General features: G+C 52.5%; 7 protein-coding genes across 7 annotated transcripts; 3 read left to right on the top strand and 4 right to left on the bottom strand.

Moving 5' to 3' along the window:
• Positions 1-416: 416 nt before the first annotated feature.
• Positions 417-1,041, bottom strand: HMPREF1120_08291 (peptidylprolyl isomerase; the record flags this gene model as incomplete). Its single annotated transcript, XM_009162538.1, has 2 exons — positions 417-551; positions 700-1,041. The coding sequence occupies 2 exons, from the start codon at positions 1,039-1,041 to the stop codon at positions 417-419; spliced, it is 477 nt and encodes a 158-aa protein (XP_009160786.1).
• A 375-nt stretch (positions 1,042-1,416) lies between these two features.
• On the bottom strand, positions 1,417-3,346 carry HMPREF1120_08290 (uncharacterized protein). The gene is made up of 3 exons (XM_009162537.1): positions 3,061-3,346; positions 2,416-3,002; positions 1,417-2,364 (listed from the first exon to the last, which is right to left on the bottom strand). The coding sequence occupies exons 1-3, from the start codon at positions 3,283-3,285 to the stop codon at positions 1,947-1,949; spliced, it is 1,230 nt and encodes a 409-aa protein (XP_009160785.1). The 5' UTR covers positions 3,286-3,346; the 3' UTR covers positions 1,417-1,946.
• A 146-nt stretch (positions 3,347-3,492) lies between these two features.
• HMPREF1120_08289 (triacylglycerol lipase) lies at positions 3,493-8,090 on the top strand. Its single transcript, XM_009162536.1, has 3 exons — positions 3,493-3,921; positions 3,972-7,255; positions 7,307-8,090. The coding sequence occupies exons 1-3, from the start codon at positions 3,713-3,715 to the stop codon at positions 7,648-7,650; spliced, it is 3,837 nt and encodes a 1,278-aa protein (XP_009160784.1). The 5' UTR covers positions 3,493-3,712; the 3' UTR covers positions 7,651-8,090.
• HMPREF1120_08288 (uncharacterized protein) lies at positions 7,882-9,845 on the bottom strand. The gene has a single exon (XM_009162535.1). The coding sequence runs from the start codon at positions 9,439-9,441 to the stop codon at positions 8,098-8,100; it is 1,344 nt and encodes a 447-aa protein (XP_009160783.1). The 5' UTR covers positions 9,442-9,845; the 3' UTR covers positions 7,882-8,097.
• On the top strand, positions 9,722-12,818 carry HMPREF1120_08287 (uncharacterized protein). The gene is made up of 4 exons (XM_009162534.1): positions 9,722-10,157; positions 10,631-11,597; positions 11,662-11,772; positions 11,826-12,818. Exons 1-4 carry the CDS (start codon positions 10,015-10,017, stop codon positions 12,087-12,089), a joined length of 1,485 nt encoding a protein of 494 aa, XP_009160782.1. The 5' UTR covers positions 9,722-10,014; the 3' UTR covers positions 12,090-12,818.
• A 43-nt stretch (positions 12,819-12,861) lies between these two features.
• Positions 12,862-13,196, bottom strand: HMPREF1120_08286 (uncharacterized protein; the record flags this gene model as incomplete). Its single annotated transcript, XM_009162533.1, has 3 exons — positions 12,862-12,970; positions 13,035-13,092; positions 13,142-13,196. 3 exons carry the CDS (start codon positions 13,194-13,196, stop codon positions 12,862-12,864), a joined length of 222 nt encoding a protein of 73 aa, XP_009160781.1.
• A 185-nt stretch (positions 13,197-13,381) lies between these two features.
• On the top strand, positions 13,382-20,388 carry HMPREF1120_08285 (uncharacterized protein). Its single transcript, XM_009162532.1, has 2 exons — positions 13,382-16,057; positions 16,116-20,388. Exons 1-2 carry the CDS (start codon positions 13,461-13,463, stop codon positions 20,008-20,010), a joined length of 6,492 nt encoding a protein of 2,163 aa, XP_009160780.1. The 5' UTR covers positions 13,382-13,460; the 3' UTR covers positions 20,011-20,388.
• The last annotated feature ends 75 nt before the right edge of the window (positions 20,389-20,463 follow it).

Raw genomic sequence — 20,463 nt, 5'->3', positions numbered from 1 at the left:
CTCCCACTTTCCTGCGCGAACCTCCACAGGGTCTACCACAGGGTCTTTAGAAGACGCCTCCTTTCGCACTCCACGTTTCCAGGACCTCTTTCTTGAGGTAAAGAACAAGCAAGTGAGACTGCCAGTCTATCCCGCAACTGACGTATCATGCTGCCTTTGTCCTTGCGTCTCTATTCGATGGTACGGTCGATTGGACCGTACATGGCATATACCTTGTGTCTTCAAGGAGACACCCACCATCCTGACGGGCCCTCTCTGCATTCATCAACTTGAGAGTGCGACGTGACAGAATTCGCCCGTAACGTAAATTCGTAAGATCTCCCGGAATGGAATCTCCAAGGCTTGTTGCTGCTCTGGTTGTGCAGAGTCGCCTTGAAGTTCAAGGTCAAGTTTCAAGTGGTGCTCTCCTACTCTGATCACTCAGGTTTCGGCCCAGCAACATCTAAACCCTCCAGACCCTCCATGGGATCCTCTGGCTTTTCGTTTCTGGCTTGTTCCACAGCAGCCTTGTCTTCAGTTGCAGCTCCTGCATATTTGGCCAAATAGTCTTCCTATAGAAAGAAAAGCCGGGAATTAGCTTAGCCCCAGACCAAAACGAATTGGATCTTAACAAGGCCATAGGCGAATAGCAGTACAATTGCAATAGAGGCGCAATATTACCGCCCCCAGCCTCAACTTCGATTTCAGTTTCCAACTTACCTGTTCCCAAATCGCCGTGGTGCTACCCAAACCAACATTCTCACCCATATCCTTGCGATCAGGCTTGGCCAACGCGACCTTGATCACCCGTCCGTAAAGCTCGCTCTGGTCCATGTTCGCAATGGCTTCTTTGGCATCGGCAGGATCCTCAAACTCGACATACCCGAACCCGCGGTGTAAATCTGTCGATGACGGCGCTTCGGGTTTGGGCAGTGTGATGTCGACGATCTCACCGAACGGGATGAATGCTTCGGATAACGTGGCGGCTGTAACGAGGGTCGTGTCCAGGCCGCCAACGTAGATGGTGCTGTTTGGCCGGTTGGGACCGCTGGCGTCGGCCATGGTCGGCTTTTCTTGAAAAACACCCTCGCCCCAGTCCCTTGTGGCCGGTTTGGGATTTTTCGTTTTCTTTTGTTTAACTTTTAGTTCTTTGGAGTACTGCAGTGAGTGCCGCCACTGCTGTCTTACTGGCAGCGTAGTGGTTGTGGTTGGGGTTGGTTTTCGTTTCTCGAACTCGAAGGCCGAATCGAGGCGAGTAAAGCCGTCAAAATCGGAAGGGAGGGAAAAGATCATGTATGTGATTGGTGGAGGGAGGCAGAGGTGGGGCCAAAGGGCTTGTTGGCATTGGCTGGCTTCCTCCAGTCGTTCAAGTTTCGCGAATTGTCGTAGTAGTATACAATGGTACAATGTACTATGCGACTCGCCTTCAAGTGATGTTCCACTTATCATCTCTTCATAGCGTAGATGTAATAGGATGGTCTCGTTAGTCACTGAATGATTCGTTAGCCACTGCATGACGCACTATGAGAGTAAAGCGGTCTAGTGGCTCTGAGGTACTACGTAGAAGAATAATGTTCACTTGCAGAACGCCGGTACCTTTGTGTTTCTTTCAGCTTTGCACTTATCCAAGATATCATTTTGTTCTATTTCGGCAATTTGGACGTGGTGTGTCCTGGCTGTATGAGCCCTGCTTTGCAGAAATTTGAAACATGGCATCCGTGCCAGAATTGGAGTACTAGTACTAGTTTGCCGTCACTGTATCAAAGCCCATTTTGTCGGTGCAGAGCAATATACCTGGAATGCCTTACCTGACTGCCAGAGACAGCAGTATAGAGAGAAGATGGAAGGTGGAACAAGGAGACCAAAGTGTGAGAGCAATGATTCGCAGCTTCTGCATTGACGCTGGCCGATCCAAGACAACCTAGAGCGGGTTCGTTTCTGGAATGCAAAGAAATTTCGGCGCGCCGTCAGCTGCTCTTTCGCTGTGGAGAGAATGGGCAGCTCTTAACCGTCCTCAGAATCCTCACTCTTGTGTCCAGCATCTCATCCACACCTTGCCCTGCTAGTGACGCGGGACCTACTTCGGGAATTCTGTAGCCCTCAGGATGGTACCTGTTGTCATGGGTCGAAGGTATGTAGCCTCCAGATAGCCACAAGAGCCACGAGTTGATATTCCATCGTCGTGCCAGCGAGGGCTTGATGTACCATGGGTGGCCAATATACTGCATGGTGTGGTATCGTTTGGTCAAACGATCCGCAGTTGCCGTGAAATAAGAGACTCGATAAAACTCAGGCCGAGGCAAACAGAAATATCTGATCATGTACTTCCGTATCAAAACTGCGATTTCGAGCGTCATCTGTATTGGCCATTGAGGCTCTTCGAGCCTACGAAACTGTCAGTCTGTCAGCTCTGCAGGCAAAAATTGAGACACCCACAACATAGCTTGCCGCAAGCGTCGATCAAGCAAAGCTGCAACCAGTTGCAAACCCAATCCGTGCAAAATGTAAGGGACGTTGGTCAACGCTATTGCAATAGTGGCAAGGGCCAGAGTTCTGTTGTTCTTATCCGGTACTGTGTGCTGAATCTCGTATAGCCTGCTCCAGGACTCAACCTCCTCGAGCCAATGGAGGCCATCTCGCCAGCCTGATTTGGCCGAAAGCAAGGCATCGTATGGGATGTTCATCATTTCACCCACACTCTTCCAGTATACAGCCATGGCGCAAATCTCAATGTCGGACAGATTGCGCCATTCAAAGCGTCGCGTCCAGCGCAGAGGCTCTAGGACAAAAAGGCTAAGTGTATAGAGCATATCTTCGTCCTTTATTTTCCCGCTTTTCCGATATCGATCATGAAGCCAATTCATACGGGCAATGGCATCTAAGTTGCGATCAGATCCAGGTCTATTCAGGACAAATTCTGTAACCAGAACCCCTGTATCAGCTGCTCTTTTGGAGGAGGATTCGAACTCAGAGAGTTGGCCGGTTGCTACCAATAACTTGGAAATAGAAGGGATACCATAAGTCTGCCACCATGTTATTCATTGCTCAACGAGCTGTCAACAAGACCGAGGGCAGATGGACCTTAAATAGGGCGAAGAAGACAGAAAATGAGAAGGTTGTCGGGAGCTCTAACTCTGCCAGCGGGAGCTGTATGTCAAACGCATCGTCCACGGTCATCCGGGCAAGGGATGCACGATCATGGTAGGGATATCTTGTCGACAACGAGTCTCTTCGACGGAATCTTACCGCACTAACAACGGTTACATAGCCCAGGACCACTGCAATAGCAAGGAGTATCACTGCCATGGCGCAAAGATCTCATAGTAATAGGAGTCGCCATATCTGAACGATCCTCGAGGAAGTCGAAGTCATTTAATAAGTTGGGCTTCGCAGTAAGGGGGCAATGTACAATAACCTTGGAATGTAACGATGGTCACGTGTTGGAGCTTCGTGCCCGCCGCTCCCGCCGTCACGAATCACGCCCAACTTTCTTAGGGTTTGTTCAGGGATGACGCTTAGGCCACTGATATTTGCGGGTTCTGGAGAAACGACGGTGTCCAGATCATAAAGTTGGACATCTATTCTGAACACGAGGACAGTCGTCGACTCTGTGCTAATTTTGCTGCCAATCCATCCTGTTGCAGCTGTTCGTCTTTGCTGTATGACTTCTTAGCTTCTCTTCGTTCCGACATACCTCCCCTCCTCGCGCGTCGTCGACCGGCCCCTTATCGTCATGGTGCGCCTCAGGGAAATCCCGCGGACTGCGGCCTTCGCGTGGTCCCCTGATGCTACTGCGCCTTGGATCGCGACAGGAACAAAGTCAGGAGCTGTCGATGTCGATTTCAGCAATGAGACGTGTCTAGAACTCTGGGATCTTGCTTTGGACAATACTCAACAAAGTCAAGAGTTGCAGCCTTCCGCGACTCTGCCCACGGAAACTGGGTACGTGCTGCTTACTTGTACTGTGCACAGTTCAAACTAACCAGCCCCAGCTTCCATGATCTCGCTTGGACGCCTGCACAGGATGGCCACAAGCGAGGGATCATCGCCGGAGCCTTCGACGATGGAACATTGGGCTTGTGGGACGCGGACAAGGCCTTGACGAGCCCGACCGAGGCGTCAATATTCAAAAAGAAGATTCATAGCGGAGCAATCAAGGCATTACAGTTTAATCCGAAAATACAGAACTTCCTGGCCACTGGTGGCGCCAATGGGGAGCTGTTTATTTCGGATTTGAACCACCTCGACGCGCCCATACGCCTCGGGAGCACCGCGGCTCGCGCAGATGACATCGACTGCTTAGACTGGAACAAAAAGGTGTCGAACATATTGGTCACCGGTAGCAGTGGAGGTTTCGTTACAGTGTGGGACATGAAAACGAGGAAAGAGAGCTTGACGCTCAACAACTACCAGCGCAAACCAGCTAGCGCTATTGCCTGGGATCCGGAGAAACCTACACGTCTGATCACCGCTGTGCCGCTCGAGCAGGAGCCGGTCATACTGGTGTGGGATCTGAGAAACTCCAATGCCCCCGAGAAGATACTACGTGGACACGACTCCGGAGTGCTTTCGGTTTCGTGGTGCCCTCAAGATCACGACCTTCTACTGTCATGTGGCAAGGACAACAGGACAATACTGTGGAATCCTCAATCTGGACAGGCTTACGGGGAGTATCCCGTGGTGACCAACTGGACTTTCCAAACGAGATTCAACCCCCACAACCCCAACTTCTTCGCAACAGCCTCGTTCGATGGGAAGCTGCAGGTCCAGACCCTTCAGAACACTAACCCGAGCAGCGCCGAAACAGACCAAAACCAAGCCATGGATGGTGAAGATTTCTTCTCCAAAGCTCAGACCCAACCTCAGACGTCATCGTTCTCACTTCCCAAGGCTCCGAAGTGGCTTGAACGACCTGCATCTGTGTCGTTCGGGTTTGGAGGACGGATCATTAGCGTCCGACTAGCTGAGCCTGGAAAGTCGAGGGCCTCCAAGGTCAGCATCAGCAAATTTGAAGTCGACTCCAGTGTTGGAAACGCCACTGAAACTTTCGAAAAAGCGATCCAGTCAGGAGACCTTAAATCGTTGTGCGAGGAGAGAGTGTCCTCCGCAAAGTCAGACGAAGAAAAAGCTGATTGGACGGTCATCGAGACCTTGGTTTCCAGCAATCCCAGGTCGGAGCTTGTGAAATATTTGGGGTTTGAAGACACTGTCGAGGACACAACTAACGGCCTGAAGCAACTTGACATCAGTGAAAACAAGACGGATGAGAACAAAGCGGAATCCAACGGCTCATCCAAATCTCATAAACGTTTCCAATCTATCTTTGCAAGTTCGGCCGATGGTGACTTCCTGTCGGAGCTTGCGGCTACCAAAGGCACCAGGACTAACAATCCATTCCAAATCTACACCGGTTCCGAATCAGAAGCCGACAAGAAGATCACGCGAGCCCTGGTCCTGGGCCAATTCGAGAAAGCTCTGGACGTCTGCCTCCAAGAGGATAGGATCTCCGATGCCTTCATGATCGCGATATGTGGGGGTGAAAGTTGTATCAAAAAGGCACAAGAAGCTTACTTCGCTAAGCAATCGGGTGGACCCAACTATCTCCGCCTTCTCGCATCGGTGGTGGGTAAGAACCTGTGGGATATCGTGCACAACGCAGATCTTGCCAACTGGAAGGAAGTCATGGCTACATTGTGCACTTTCGCCGATGAAAAGGAGTTCCCTGACCTATGTGAAGCTCTTGGAGACAGGATCGAAGAGCAGCTCAACAACTCCACGGCTGTAAGCCGCAAGGAAGCCTCACTATGCTACCTGGCTGGTTCCAAGCTCGAGAAAGTTGTCAACATCTGGATTCAGGAGCTGAAAGAGCACGAAGAGGCTGGGGCAACCGAGGCTGATGCATCGTCGGTTTTCTCCTTGCATGCTCACGCCTTGCAAGATTTCATCGAAAAGGTCACCATCTTCCGAAAAGTCGTCAACTTCCAGGACGATGAGCTTTCCAAAACCGGAGACTGGAAGTTGGAGGCCCTCTACAGCAAGTATCTGGAATACGCAGATATCGTGGCAGGATCTGGACAACTCGACGTTGCTCAGAAATACCTTGACTTGCTGCCAGCTAACTATCCAGGAGCTGACATTGCAAGAAGCCGGATTCAACAGGCCAGAAAGAAGACTGTTGCCACGGCTCCTGCTGCCCAGGCCACTTCGGCCACTTCAAGGAATAAGCCCCTGCCAGGGGCCAACTTGTACCAACCTCCAGCTTCCTTCACTCCTGCTGCTCCTACTGCTCCTACTGCCCCTACTGCTCCTGTTAGCTATGCGCAGGTTCCTGCACAGCCTGCGAATCCCTACGCACCGCCAACAGCTGCTCCGGCGAATCCTTATGCTCCTGTTGGCGGATATCAGCCACCTCAGCAGATGCGGGTGCCTCCGAGCAGCACACAGCCTTACGGCGTGCCACAGGCAACTGTAATCCCACCTCCACCGCGATACAACCAGTCTCCCGCAATCCCTCCACCTTCTCAAGATAAGAGCATGTCTAATTGGAACGATATTCCGGAAGGCTTTGTCAAACCTCCAACTTCAAGAAGGAATACGCCCAGCATCCCTCCTCAGCAGATGCAGAACCCATTCAGTCCGCCGCCTGTCGCTCAGCAACCAGCTCCTCCAGCTGCGCCGCCGTTCGGCGCCAGGCAAAGAGCTTCGCCTGTTCCTCCCCCTCCAAAAGGCTCAGCTCCGCCTCGCGTGAAGTCTCCTCCTGCTAGCGGGTCATCATATCAACCCATCGAACGGCCCGGATCAGCAGCTAGCAATGCATATGCGCCGCAGCCGTCCAGTGTGACTTCACCGGCTCTTGGGCAGAATGTGATGTCTCCGCCCATTCCGAGAGGGCCGTCGCCATACAACGCACCGCCTTCGAATGCACCCTCCGCCCCGAGTCGATATGCTCCTGCGCCGGGTTCCCAGCCCACCAGCGCCCCCTCAGCACGTCCTTCTGTAGCACCTCCTCCACAGCAGTCTTCCTTCCAACCTGCACCACCCCCAGCCAACCCTTATGCACCATCTCAGTCGCCACAGCAATCTCGACCAAACCCTTACGGTGCGCCTCCAACCGCGCAGGCGCCACAGCCGGCGGCAGCACCTCCAATGCCAACACCGTCACAACAATTTATCTCTGCCCCGTCGCCGAGCATAGGCCCGCCTCAACAAACACCCGCAAGACCCGACACTGCTGGTTCTGACAAGAGATCTGCGCCCCCTCCGGCGCGAAAGCATCGTAAGTAACCACTCCTGTGGCATTTCAATATCGTACTAACTGTGTCTGTAGCCAAAGGTGACCGCACCCACATTCCGCCATCTGCGCAACCAATCTACCAGATTCTCTCGGCGGAAATGGCTCGGGTAAAGGCGCGTGCTCCGGCCTCATTCAAGCCGCAGGTTCTTGATACCGAAAAGCGGCTTGACATCCTGTTTGACCACTTGAACAACGAAGACCTGTTGAAGCCGGACACAGTGGAGCAGATCAACGAGTTGGCCAACGCATTGCAGAACCGAGATTTCGAGCGAGCTAGCGAGATACAGATGGATGTGCATACGAACAAAGTCGAAGAATGCGGGCATTGGATGGTCGGAGTGAAGAGGCTGGTGGGAATGTGTAGAGCAACACCCTGAGAATAAGCACGGAAAACCACCTTTGCGGCCTCTGATGTGAGCGCACTTGTGAACGTGCCGACTTTGGTCAATGAGATAACTACCAGCTGTATGCATTGACGACTTACGACGCATCGGGCCAGAGGATGTTGGAATTGGTACGATGAAGAGAAGAAATGTCTGCTGCGGTTCAAATCAGTAGGCACGCATAATTAAGGTATGCGAAATGAAACCAAAGATAGAAAACTTGAAGAGAACTTGAAGTCTTGAGAACGATCCATCAGCCTTGACAGTATACTGGTACACTTGTTATGTTATACTATCCAAATGCAGCCATTAGACTATCAATCATATCACTGCGATGCCCATGTCAGCAACGCCGCAATGCAGGTCGTCGCAGATGGAAAAGCAAAGAACCACTCGGGGACAATACAGTAGATATGTAGATATATACACCTAGGCACATCTTCATCTACTAGTGGGCAACACAAAAGGAGCAGCAGGCCTTGCAGTCGGGAAGTTTCTCGAACTCAGTAAGGCGCCCTTGAGCGACCTGATCTCCGACTTGAACTTTTGAGCCTCGGCGTCGGGTTTCTTTGACTGTTGTTGTTTGCTCTTGTCGTCTTGTTGGAAAGAGTAAGTTCCGAAACTGCTGCTGCTAGGAGTACCGTAATAGTCGATGGCAAAAGGGTTGTAGCTCGTTTCTAATTTATCCAGCACCATCTGAAGTTGGGATACTTGGTCCTTAAGGCGGTCTTGGGAGAAATGGGTCGTGGTCGAATGTAACAGGGATGATAGCGTGCCGTGCAGCGATTGCAGTCTGGACGCTTGTGCGGCAGTCGGGTCTTGGGCAGTTCTGCCTTGCGTTTCTGAAGACAGGGAGTTGGAACGCGAGAGCGGTGGCGGCGAGGTCTGTGTGGCTATGTCCCGATGGAAGAGTTCGGTTGGGTCCGAGTCGATGGATTCAATGTCGTCGTTGTTGTCGATGTTGTTGACGTTGGTTTGTTTCTGTAGGACGGTGCTGCTGGGGAAATAAGGGACATGAGACACGGTCGATTCGAGCTTTTTGTTTAGGACGTCCAAATCGGAAAGTGTCGTTTCTGCCAGCTCGTGACGCGCCTCCGTGAGTGTTTCCAGCATTGGTTGGACTATGTATTTGCTCGCGCCGTATGTTAGGGCTGAGATGCCGGTGAATAGGTATGCCGCGTTGATGAGGCGGTCGATTGTGACTAGTGGAGGTGGTTTCTGCGGTTTCAATAGGAATTCGGGGTATGTGATGATTGGAGGTATTTCTCTCTTGTTGTTGTTGTTGCTGTTGCTGGACACTGACACTGCGGCGCTGGGTTCTTCGGACACGGATGGTGTAGCTGGAGGAGTTTCTAGGTCGGACGTTGTTTGTGACTGGGTCTCTGTCTTGTTTGAGCTGTCGATGTTGGTATTGCTGTTGCTGTCATGGACAGTCTTTAACTCGGAGGGAAGTTCTGGCTCGGACTGGGATGAAGTTTGCTCATCCGCACTGCCGAGGAGAGTGTCGATGTGGTCGGCCGAGAGGCCTTTCTTCTGCAGGAATGCGACTTTGCGCTCCCGCGGTGCCTCGCGAATCGCGTCATCGTCAAGAAATTTGCGGGCTTGCTCGAGCAGAGAGAGCTCGCTCGTTGGGTTGTTGGCCGCATCAGCGCCTGTAGTCTGGCCGGAGGATGATGGTTGGTCGCTCGATGAAGAGGCGCTTTCTTCGGAGGAGGTAGAGGGCTGGTGAGTCGTCTTCTGCCACTCGGGGATCGAGGCGCCTCTTCGTGGGTCTTGGTCCGCCATCCTCTGCCTCAGTCTGTGCTATTGCTTGTTTTGCGCATGTATAGGAAATCCACGAGGATGCGCCAGGATGGAAAGGTTGTAGAATGGATGGATGAACCTACAGTAGGATATACAATGTACATTGTTCAGACAGTGCAGCAGACCACACCAACCTCGGCTCTGGGGAAGACTGTCGATGATTGGCCAAAATGAAATATCACCCACCAGCCACACTCCTCAGCCACAGTTAGTAACTTCGACGCCACACCCAAAATATCCGTGCCTGGTGATGCTTGGAATCCGCTCCCAACGTGTCTTGAAGTCGTTTCCAATCTCAAAAGATCCCTGCAAAGTGTGCCTACAAGTAATCGAAGCATCGGCAGAGGTTCATTCAACCAGTGAAGGTATCCTGAGGCCGAGTTAGCAGCACAGGCAGCAAGCGGAAACTATAACGAAGCACAGAGTTGGGCGTGGCAGGAAACTCAACCAGGATCGACCGCCAGGCGCGCGGAGGAATCGTGGGAGCCCGCACCATTTTACCCAACAAAGGCAGACCAGACCGATTTAGCCGAGCCTGAAGAAGACCGGAAAAATATGACAGATAGAAGCCGCCGTGTGCGACGTCAGATCAGCGATGCGACTGACGACCTCTCGGACAACTCAGAGTCTGATACAGGCAGCGGTGAAGACTACGACCCCAGAATAGCCGATTCGATGCGCAGAGCAGGCAGATATGAGTGAGTGACTATATCGCCCGTTTATCCCTTCCTTTGCACAGTGATATAAATTCGAGATACCTGTGGTCTGCCTATCAGTCTACCTGTTTCGTTGTATGGGGCTCAAGGAGGCCACCTGGCCGGCAGAATGAAGCCTCACGTCCTGCCGGTGTGGCCGGGTGCCCTCCAGCTGGTCAACAGACATGTTCCCTCCTGGTGCTGGATACATAATAGACAAAGCGCTGCAGTGATTTACTGTGTCCTGCAGCGCTAGGCCTATTCTTCCATGCGGTGTCTATCGCTTTCTGCGGGCTCACAAAGCCATAAAACCTGATGCGTCGAATTACAGATCGACTACTTCTGTCTGCGTCGCAACCTAGGCAAACGTAATTGTCGACACTGAAAGAACTCCTCACACAACTGACCATCATGACGTTCATTATCCTGAAATGCCGTGCTACTCCAAGAGACGAAGCTAACGCAACGACCCTCAGGTCTTCTTCCGCTGCGTCGACGCCGGCATCATCCAGGCCACGGCGCACCGGCCCACCCTCTGGCTCGACGGGCTCATCGGCCACCGTCCAACGAGGCTCTGGGTCTACGGATGACAAAAGACAAAGTCTCAAGTTGACGGTCAAAGCCGCCCCCAGCAAGCTCCGGGAAGTGATGCGTGCCAGCGAAATTGAATCCCTCCAAGACACCCTTGGCGGAGGGCAAGTCTTGGACGGACCACGAAGTAGCCGCCGATCTGCTCTGGCCTCAAGGGCTAGTGCTCGCGGCAACCAACGACCTACATACGCGGAATATGGTGAGAGCGACATCGAAGATGACGACGAGGACGACGAAGTGGAAGAGGACGAGAACGAAGACGAAGATGACGACGACGACGACGGTGACGATGATACCCGTAATGACTTCGACGAGCTTGGTGCCGAACCCGAGGGAGGCACCGACGACGAGGATGTCGAAATGGAAGATTCGCCGGCCCCTCCTCCTAAGCGACAACAAGCTGCGCCTAAAGCTCCCAAGATCACCCTGAAGCCTCCGGCGGCAAATGCCGACGGCAAACAATCCGGCAAGTCCAAACTAGTCGTGCAACCTGCAGATGTTGGCCCCGTCAAGTCCGTTGAGGAACAAGAAATGGAGGATGATCCAGACGACGACGAGGTTGACAACTCCTCTGAGCTCTCTGACGAAGAAGATCAGACCATGAATAACGCCAACGATGCCGAGCTGGAGGGCGAAGAAGACGAGGAAATCGAGGTGGATGCACGGGGAGAGGCCGAGGAGGTCCTCGATGACGATGAAGATGATGACGATGACCTCGACGATAGTGATGACGAGACTCCAGCCTCGGGCTCGGCCACTCCTGATCTGAGCAGATTGACAAAGCGACAGCGAGGGAGACCCGAGGACCAAGGCACTCTCTTGGCACTGGACATGGCACCTCAACAGCGAAAGGTACGAGCTACTTGCATGCCTGTCTCTACCATTTCATTTTATACAGGTGCTGACACGGCCACAGTTTTTCACGGATGAGGAGAAGGCGATGAAGAAGGACGAACACGCCAGAAAGCGTAAGGAATTGACTAAGCGCAAAATACAGGAGGAAAAGGCCGCTGCTTTGAATCGTCTGGTAGGTCTTTTGCATGAGTTACTGACTGTCTTGATCATGCTAACATCAAGAAGCTTAAACCTCAGGTGTCCAAGGCGAGAGGTGCCGCTCCAAAACCCGAGACCCTGGCGGCTGCAACTGCCGCTGCCACAGCTGCATCTCCCTACGACGAAGAGGAAGCCGTGCCGAAAGCCAATCCGCTGTACACAAGATGGGTCAGTACCAAAGACGGAGTCAAGCTCGGAGTTCCTGATGAATGGCTGGGTAAGAGAGTCGGCCGTATGTTCGGACCGCCCTTGCCATCTGACGGCAATCCGCTTGTGCAAGAGGTCGAGTGAGCCCTCTCGAAATGGGAAGAAGGTGTACTTGGAGTCTCGAAGAACCACGACGAGAACAGATTGCTGATTTCAGACTGCATAAAGCTCGGGACGAAGATGGGCAACAACTGTTTGATTGGGCCTCCGCAGCCATGGGCGCATCTGGATAGCAGACGATTCTGACGAAAAGCGGCAGCTTTCAATGGCGTGCGAGGCTCAAGCAGGTCAGAGTAATCTTCAATTTGTGACAACATGTTCTCATAGACTCAGGCTTTCCTCATCGACTTTCAAGTTTGGCCCAATAAGACCTCGTCCACATAGGCTGTTCTTCTGTAACAGACAGTTCCAACCCCTAGGCTGTCTCTGGCTGCGTGGTGGCCAAGGAGATCACGGAATATGGTGCTCTCCGCGGTTGGCAACGGCGTTTCGAGGACTTGGAAATCCGGAACGGTTGTCATGGTGCATCACACTCGGTCGCGAAGCGTGATCCGAGATTGCACGGCAAAGACTGACCCTCAGATAGCTCGTGTCATTTCAGCATCTTAAACAGCCTTCCCATCCGCCATAGGCTCCAACATTGCAGCTCTAGGTAAAACTGCTTCCTGCCGAGCGGGAATTTCTGCGGCTTCAAGATGCAAGATCGGTCCGTCGTGAGGACTGGCAATCATAGAATGGCAGGAACTTCCGTTCATCGAGACGCCACAGCAATAGTCCTTCCGATTGTAGCAACCACTTTGACGTGGAGTCCACCTTTAGAGCTATACCATTCCATATACGACGCATATCGTAAAATTCAGCCGGTTTGTTGGGCGTCACGCTGGTCGGCTTTTATTCTGGGCCGGTTTGTTGTCTGGGGAGGAATTTCAACGAGGTTGGGGCCCAGGTCTGCAGCAGCAAGCTCCCTAGAAGACGATAGATAGTGTGTCAGCCGATGTTGTACAGGACCATATGAATCGGGTCACATACTCTTCTTTCAACTTGTCCAGAGCACGTTGCTCCAGCGCAGGCTGGAAAGTCACATAACCTTGGGTGACATCAGTAAATTTCTAGACAAACGAGGGAGTAGGTCCCACCATTCAACACCCCAAATCCGATCACCAAAGCCCATCCGACAAGTCGACGACTCATGATCTCTCTGCAGCCCTCAGGAACTTGACTGTCCACTTCGTGGTCCGCACATAGCGGTCCGAGGCATTATTTCAGCCTTGTCCTTTCTTTGTCGTCAGCCTGGGCCGCTCGGCCAATCGGAAAAGCTTCCGCATCGATCTGTCTAACGGCTTGGCGGAGTACTAATAAATGGACCGTTTAAACGACGCGTCGAGAGACGCGACGGATCCATTTGATATCAAACAAAACTCCAGGACCGCCACAGGATCATGGAAACCACCATCGATGGCCGACTGGAGAGCTCGTGGCTACGTGCCGGACTCTGACGATGATGAGGAGGATGAGGACGTCGATGTCGATGCGTTGTCCAGAGATGACAGTACTGACATTGCTGATTCTGGTTTATTCACCCGCCAGACTAAGACCGGTCCATCCGACAAAAGTACATCTTCGCAACCCGGTACCTCCGCCACATCAGACAGAGCACACATTGTCGTTGAGATTCCCTCTCAAAGAAGCGGTCGACTGAATGATGGGGCCGACACAGCCCATTTTCAAATATCTTCCAAGAGTGTCACCACCTCTAGTGCTGCTGCTCGAAAGAACCACGATGGCTCTGAGAAGGACGTATCGCCACTGTCGTCTTCCAGCCATGCAAATTCGATTGCCACCAGACTTGAAGCTGAACTTGAGAAAGGGCTGCAAACGGTCCAGGACATACTGGGTGCCTTGGAGAAGACTGCTGAAGACGACACTGACAGCCCCCTGTCGTCCCTTCCCTCGTCAATTGCGAATTCTCCTCGACCATCATCCCCGGCCTTGGTAGGCTCAGCTGGCGTCGGGCTTGGGCAGGCTGAGGCGGCGAGCAACCATGCATTTCTGCAGGAATCGGCCGGGCAACCTATGAGACGATCCTTTCGACCACGGGCTCCCATTCAAGTGCATCCTTATGCTCTCGAAGATGCCAAGTACCGGCAGACGTTAAAATCCAGAGGTCTGAAGCCTGTGCGTTTGCAACAGATCATCTCAGAGGCGCACAATACTTCGGAGGAAGATTCCCAGGGCGCGGACACATACGAAAGCAGCCAAACGAAGAATTCAGAAACACAAAGCCAACCCTCGAGTCCGGTGGTCGACAAGGAAGACGAAGATGAGTCGCAAAGCCCTGTCCGCGGAGTACGCCCACGTTTTACTGGGCCTCAATTCTCATTCGGGGATGATCTTCCTGACTTGTCGGATTTCCTAGGAGGGACTGCAACTCAAGACTCGCGGAAGGCTCTAAAGAAAGTACGCCGCCCAAGAGGACTCCTGGATGCCCGCGCTATTAATGATTCGCGTATATACGACCTTCCCACGGATGAGACCGTGTACGGATCCAGAATCGTGCCCCGACAGAGTCCAAGCTTTCAGATTCCGCCTTCGCCACCTAGCTCGCGCGGCGCCTTATTCTCTCAAGACGGTCCGCTTCCCGATGTCATTGAACATTTACGCAGAGATGAGACTCCAACACTTCTTCCTACTCCGTTGTTGTCTTCTGAGAGTCATAGCAGGAAGAGAGCACGTATTGAGTCTCTGAGCTCTTCTGATTCTGAAAAAATCGTTATCAGCGATGATTCTCCCGCACAGTCAAGCGCGAGCGAAAGCTCTGGAGATGAATCAAATGGCATTCAACGGATGCGGCGGAAGATCAAGGGTGTCTTGCCGGCTTCCTGGCTCAAACTCGACGTCAAGGGCAAGAACAGCAATCTGCCCTCACGGCAACACGCACGGTCACCGGTCAAGTCAGCTTTGGAGAAAGGCATTGCCCAGCGCATCTCGTCTTCAGAAGCCAGGAGGAAAAGCAACGTCAGGAGGCGCCCTTCGGAGACTGATACCATGGTCTTTACGGTGGCAGAGAGTGACTCTGATGAGCCTCGCATTCCCACTGCTGACGACTTCGACGACGACGACCTGATGATGCTGGATTCTGAAGTTGTTGAAGACAACAGCATTGATGCAATGCTCGCACCAAGGACTCGAAAGACCGTTCCAGGAGGAAAGCAGCCGAGACTGAGAAAGGCTTTGTCCGTATCCTCTTCCATGCCGAAAGCTAGACAAACGGGCGGGACGGGTGGACAGATACACCACAGCGTGAACAGATCGACTGGAACGAGATCAAAGAGAGTCTCTCGCCCAAAAAAGAAGCACAAAAAGAGAAACGAAAAGCTGAAACCGACCGTGCTTGATGCACCTGGTTTTCAGGACAAGGAGATTCCTCTTTTCCTGAAAGTTGCGAGGAGGCGAGCAGGCCGTTCAGGGCACTTAAGGCCTCAAGAACCGTCCAAGAAGTTCTTCAGATTGGCAACAGTGGAAGACACTTTGGATGTGAACCACGAGCTGATACAGTGGTGCACCCGGCAAAGCTCAACAACCCGTACTGGCGGCCATGAGACGGCAGGCGTCAGCCGCAGCCCCTCGAGGCCGCAGCGCCGTCGCAGCACCGACATGAGCCAGAATTTCTCGCTCAACTCAGTAGACAAAGATTCAACTGAACTCACCCAACTGAAACAAAGCACCAAAGCCACTCTTCAGCGGATCCAAACCAACCAGTCTGGACTTCGAACTCGGCAGCCACAGCTTGACTCAAGCTCTCAGAGAAGGCCGAATACTTTGGAATGCTTCCAGCAGCGTCGTCTACGCCGTCCTCCTGCCCCTTCACCGCGGCTTGAAAACCTTTCAAGGAATGCCACGCACCATCAAGGAGTGTTGAACATACCGCAGGAAATCCCGCCGATCGTGCGACTTGTACCTCAACATCCGGCCAAACTATCAGGGCAGCGGCTCACACCCAATCCAACGACGCCTAGCATCTCACCTTTTCAGATACGTCGTCGTCCTCCAAGGTGAGCAGGCTCTATGTACCACCATACCGAAGAGTAATGTGAACTGATATCATTTTAGGAAGCTCCCTCCAAAAGCTCTTCAACCCCGGAGCCGCAATATCTCTCCTCCTGATGGCCTCTCGAATGCTCTGGCAGGCGAATCTGCCGACCATCACCCTTATCATCCCTCCGTTATCATATCCCAGCTCATAGATAGCCCTCCCGGCCCTGCACGTTTAAAGGGTGCTACATCTGTTACATCTATCGAGGCCTCAATACTTGCACGGGGCGGTCTACAGATCTTAGAGTCAGAGACGAAGGACACTGCTGCCCTCTTCGACCCTTCCCGAACCCTTTCTCCTATCACGACGCCGAAGTCTGGACGCACACTATCGTGTGCTATCTGGTCTGAAGGAGTTCGAATTATTATGCAAGAAACATTTGGCGAGATACGCTCGGCCATATGCAGCAACGACGGAAGCAGCAGGGACGAACACGAGTCTTTTATCATCAAGTGTGCAGCGTCGATCGAGAGCATCATTATCTATATCCAACAAAGTCTGTCGGTGTCTGGCGTACATGAGTTGACTGTGGTTGTCACATTCTTATCGGCTTGCGTGAACAGCCTGCGCCAGGACATCGAATCCGTCAATACCTCCATGACCAAATCACGTACTACAGGTACCTTACTGCTGTGGAACAGAGTGCTAATTCTAGGCCAGCAAATCCTCCAACTCAGCCGCGCCGGTGGCCTTGGAAATACTGTCACAACGGAGATTGTTGCAAGCAACGAGAAACTGGCTAACCTCGCATGGTCGTTGGTTCTACAACCAGAAATTACTGACAATCTACTGGTCTACCTTGCCACACAATCTGAGAGTCAATTTGTCTCCGTGGCCGTGGATTTCCAAGTTTGTGGGGCTGCGATTGAGACCATTATCATCTTGCATCAATTGCACCCAGGGCATAGATGGGTTACTCACCTGGATCACGCGATGTCAGCACTCTTTGTGGCCGGACCCGAACGAGATTATTCCGCAGAGAAATTGGCCTATACCATCCTCATTCTTGGATGTGTGTATTCGGTCACTGTACTCAAAGATGGGATTACAGGGGCCATGGGAGCGTCTTTGGGCCTCCTGAAATATCCCGATTTTTCTGTGCTCTCCCCTGCCATGACGGAGTTTCTCAAGTACTTTGTGCAAGAAACCTCCCGAAGGGTATCTCAGAGAAGAAAAGAGACAGGAATGATCAAGTTGGAGCAGTTTGGCCTCATCGCATTTCAGTGGTGCCTGGTCCTTGCACGCACTTCTCATGCGGACGTTGCCGATAACTTGTTGAAACAGCTGTTCAAGCTGTATTCAGAAAAGTCCAACATGCTGGATTTCTTCTCGCCTACTTTGGCAGAGACTCCTCGATTCCTCGAGCAACGATATCAGATCTCACAACTAAGGCCAGAGGCAGGAGACACAGACTTTCACATCTTCCTAAAGCTCACTGCTTTCACCCTTGGCTTACAGCCTGACGACGTCGGCGCTCAAAGTAACGAAGAACTGAGACGGCTGAAATTGCGGAAGGTCTCTCTGGTATTCAGTCTGCTACCAAACAACGGTCGCGGTGCTGGAGACGACAGACCCATCCTTGTCGAAGAATCCCACCCACTACCCATCAAGGACCTCGGCGCTCTTGCTAACCGGTATCATTTGTTCTCCACCCTCTATCATTACGCGCCAGTCGGGGTCAAGCCGGAGATATCCAAGATCAAAGATCTGGTTGACTTTGGAAATGCCCATGACGCGGTGTGCACGCTTGCGCTTGAATGCTGGGCTAGCACTGTCAGATCTGCCCTCTCTCTCGTACAACCAGAGGCGCAGGTTGAACTCCATAGGCTGGCTGTCTGGATCTATGACATGGTCTTCAAGATCAGCGACAAGTTGCAAACCATCCCCCGTGTTGATGGAACCCTTAACGGGGACGATGATAATGACGAAGAACTCTTGGTGTATCGACGGAACCGAGCAACCGCCAACTGGAGGCTCATGGAGATAGCAAAAGCATGGGCCGAGGCTATTGAGCTTTGCGTTTGTGAATGGCAAGCCCGGTATCTCATGCTGGGCCCTCGATTTGGCGAGCTTCTAGGTCTTTGCAATGCGAGGAACGGCGGACGACTTGATGACCTGGTTATCAGCGCACTGTTTAATGTGCTAGCAACATATCTCAAACAACTCTCAGGCGCCGACCTGGGTGCACTTAAGCAGGTTCGAGACGACTTTCGGGAAATCCTTATCAGCCACCTATATCGTGCCGATCCGCCAGAGGATGAGCTACTCTTGTCTTTGATAGATGCATGGCACAAGCTCGCCCAGCTCCTGGTCGAGAGTGGGAACAATACGTGGGATGATTACTTTTCCATGTTCGCCTCCTACTCTCTTTGGCGGTTTGGTGGTCAGACAGAATCAGCCAGACACTGTCGGGTGATCATGACCAGCTACCTTTTAAAAGACCGGGCCTGGGCGAGATCTCACATACGCCAATTTCTCGCCGGCTGGCTGGCAGGTCTCCTGCGCCTAGACGCAGAAGTCAAGTTTGAGCACTTAGTGACCAATTCGCTGCTTACAACATTCGACGATCTTCTTGATTTCCGATCTTTGAAGAGCACACTTGCAGGTGGAGACTCGGATTTGAAGCTTACGCGAGATGAACTTATCAGACATCGCCTGGATATTGTTCGCCATGTGGTACGCAACATTTACAACACGCGGGATGCAGACGACTTGCTTCCAGCACCACAGTCAAGCGATATAGGACTAACGACGTCAAATGCGGAATGTCTTCTCGAGACTATCACTGCTGCGCTAAGAGACTCGTGGACACGAAGTGTTGAAGGGATGGAAAGACAAGACTGGACACGGTTCCTTGATTCCGTTATGCGCGAGATCAGCAGGTACCCTTTTCGCCACTTCAAAATCCCCGCGTGGTTTTCAGATCGAGCCTCGTATAAGCGTCACCACCTGCACGGGCTGTTTGTCAATCGGGTAGATGCGTCCACGTCATTCAACGAAGCACGCGCCGTTGAAGAGTTCCGCCTCGCGTGCGAAATGGCTACCGTCCAGAACACAAACAAAGAACTGGAGAAAGAGCTCGTCATGACGTTTTCTGCCAGTGACCCTCAGTACATTGACGACCAAGGAAACTTTCTGCTCGACATTCCGACCCAGCTTTGTTTCATGAAGGCGGTGTTTCCAGTGTACATGGAACATATCCTAGACCCCCGTCATCCAGCCATGCTCCTTGGCCCTGTAGTGGTGACTTCGGCTACCGCGATTCTCGACAGACTCGAAACTCGCATTGACCTTGAAGATCAGTCCCGTATGGAAGAATTCGCTCGGATGATGATAGAGTTGATGAAAACGGCCGTCAAGGCGCTGCAGTCAACCTCATGCGATGTTACATTCGAGTTCGGCATGGTAAAGAGAATTCTCGCTCGTCTGGTCGATCTCTGCGCCAATGTCTGTACTCGCTGGGGTCATCTCCACCTACTGTTCCAAGACTCTGCGGCGATTCTTGCACTCCAGCCGCTAGTCCAGACATACGGACTGTATGTCTATGAGTACGCCTGCTCCGCCATCGGCCTCGACTGTGAGCCCACCGATCCCGACTTCTGGCGGAAATATCCCAGTAGTCAGATGAGGGCAGCCATGAGCTTTGGCTTTGACCTGTCGGGCCTTGACTATCCCGAGGGTCAAGACGTTGCGGCCCTCCGCGAGGGCGCCAGAGCCAACCTGGAAAGGGCGGCTCTGACGCTTTGGAAGTACGATGGGCTGACCCGCACTGGGCCAGTCTGGTCATATAACTGGGATGGCGTCATCAAGAGCCTGGAGCCAGTCCCTCGCACGGACGAGGGCGACATGCTCGAAGTCGGGGCGGCGGTGGCGGAGCTGGTGCGGGCGCTGGAGGTGCTGGGCGTCAAATAGGGCAACCCCATGGTCTCGCCAATTGTGTAGGGTACAATTGATATTGTTTTGACACCATGGACATTTGTTTCTCATGTAGTCGTGCATCTATTACAAGGCCCAGTTTACGATTTGGCCCATGGCCGGTTGCGAAGCTATCTTGGACGACTGGGGGAACTTTGACAGACAGTTTGAGTTTCTCAGGCAAATAAAAGGCGCAGGGTGCGGACGTAAGGATGATGGCCACGAGAACATAGAAAGCCACAGAGACGTATCGCATTAGCATTGATGCTGTAACTGACGGATGCCAATATCAACACGCATTTAGGCCAGTGATTCTACTTCAGGAGAGCGTTGTTCTCAATTATGTCCTATTATATCTACTTGGATATACCGTTGCCTACACAGCAGGACTTTATATCATGAAAGGGCGGTTTGCACTGTAGACAAACCACGGAGAGAATGAATTGTCTG

The sequence above is a fragment of the Exophiala dermatitidis genome (assembly GCF_000230625.1).
Source record: "Exophiala dermatitidis NIH/UT8656 unplaced genomic scaffold supercont1.7, whole genome shotgun sequence".
Taxonomy (NCBI): domain Eukaryota; kingdom Fungi; phylum Ascomycota; class Eurotiomycetes; order Chaetothyriales; family Herpotrichiellaceae; genus Exophiala; species Exophiala dermatitidis.
The sequence above is the reverse complement of the archived record's forward strand: the minus strand, read 5'-3'. Positions and strand labels throughout refer to the sequence as shown.

What these genes read in the sequence shown, in the direction of transcription:
- HMPREF1120_08289 (XM_009162536.1), top strand. Translation starts at nt 3,713, where the DNA reads ATGGTGCGCCTCAGGGAAATCCCGCGGACTGCGGCCTTCGCGTGGTCC. An exon ending in ACTCTGCCCACGGAAACTGG is followed by an intron (nt 3,922 to 3,971) that starts GTACGTGCTGCT and finishes AACCAGCCCCAG; the next exon opens with CTTCCATGATCTCGCTTGGA. An exon ending in CCCTCCGGCGCGAAAGCATC is followed by an intron (nt 7,256 to 7,306) that starts GTAAGTAACCAC and finishes CTGTGTCTGTAG; the next exon opens with CCAAAGGTGACCGCACCCAC.
- HMPREF1120_08290 (XM_009162537.1), bottom strand. Translation starts at nt 3,285, where the DNA reads ATGGCAGTGATACTCCTTGCTATTGCAGTGGTCCTGGGCTATGTAACC. An exon ending in TCTTCTTCGCCCTATTTAAG is followed by an intron (nt 3,003 to 3,060) that starts GTCCATCTGCCC and finishes ACATGGTGGCAG; the next exon opens with ACTTATGGTATCCCTTCTAT. An exon ending in CGCTTGCGGCAAGCTATGTT is followed by an intron (nt 2,365 to 2,415) that starts GTGGGTGTCTCA and finishes ACAGTTTCGTAG; the next exon opens with GCTCGAAGAGCCTCAATGGC.
- HMPREF1120_08288 (XM_009162535.1), bottom strand. Translation starts at nt 9,441, where the DNA reads ATGGCGGACCAAGACCCACGAAGAGGCGCCTCGATCCCCGAGTGGCAG.
- HMPREF1120_08285 (XM_009162532.1), top strand. Translation starts at nt 13,461, where the DNA reads ATGGCCGACTGGAGAGCTCGTGGCTACGTGCCGGACTCTGACGATGAT. An exon ending in ATACGTCGTCGTCCTCCAAG is followed by an intron (nt 16,058 to 16,115) that starts GTGAGCAGGCTC and finishes ATATCATTTTAG; the next exon opens with GAAGCTCCCTCCAAAAGCTC.
- HMPREF1120_08287 (XM_009162534.1), top strand. Translation starts at nt 10,015, where the DNA reads ATGACAGATAGAAGCCGCCGTGTGCGACGTCAGATCAGCGATGCGACT. An exon ending in CGCAGAGCAGGCAGATATGA is followed by an intron (nt 10,158 to 10,630) that starts GTGAGTGACTAT and finishes AACGACCCTCAG; the next exon opens with GTCTTCTTCCGCTGCGTCGA. An exon ending in TGGCACCTCAACAGCGAAAG is followed by an intron (nt 11,598 to 11,661) that starts GTACGAGCTACT and finishes ACACGGCCACAG; the next exon opens with TTTTTCACGGATGAGGAGAA.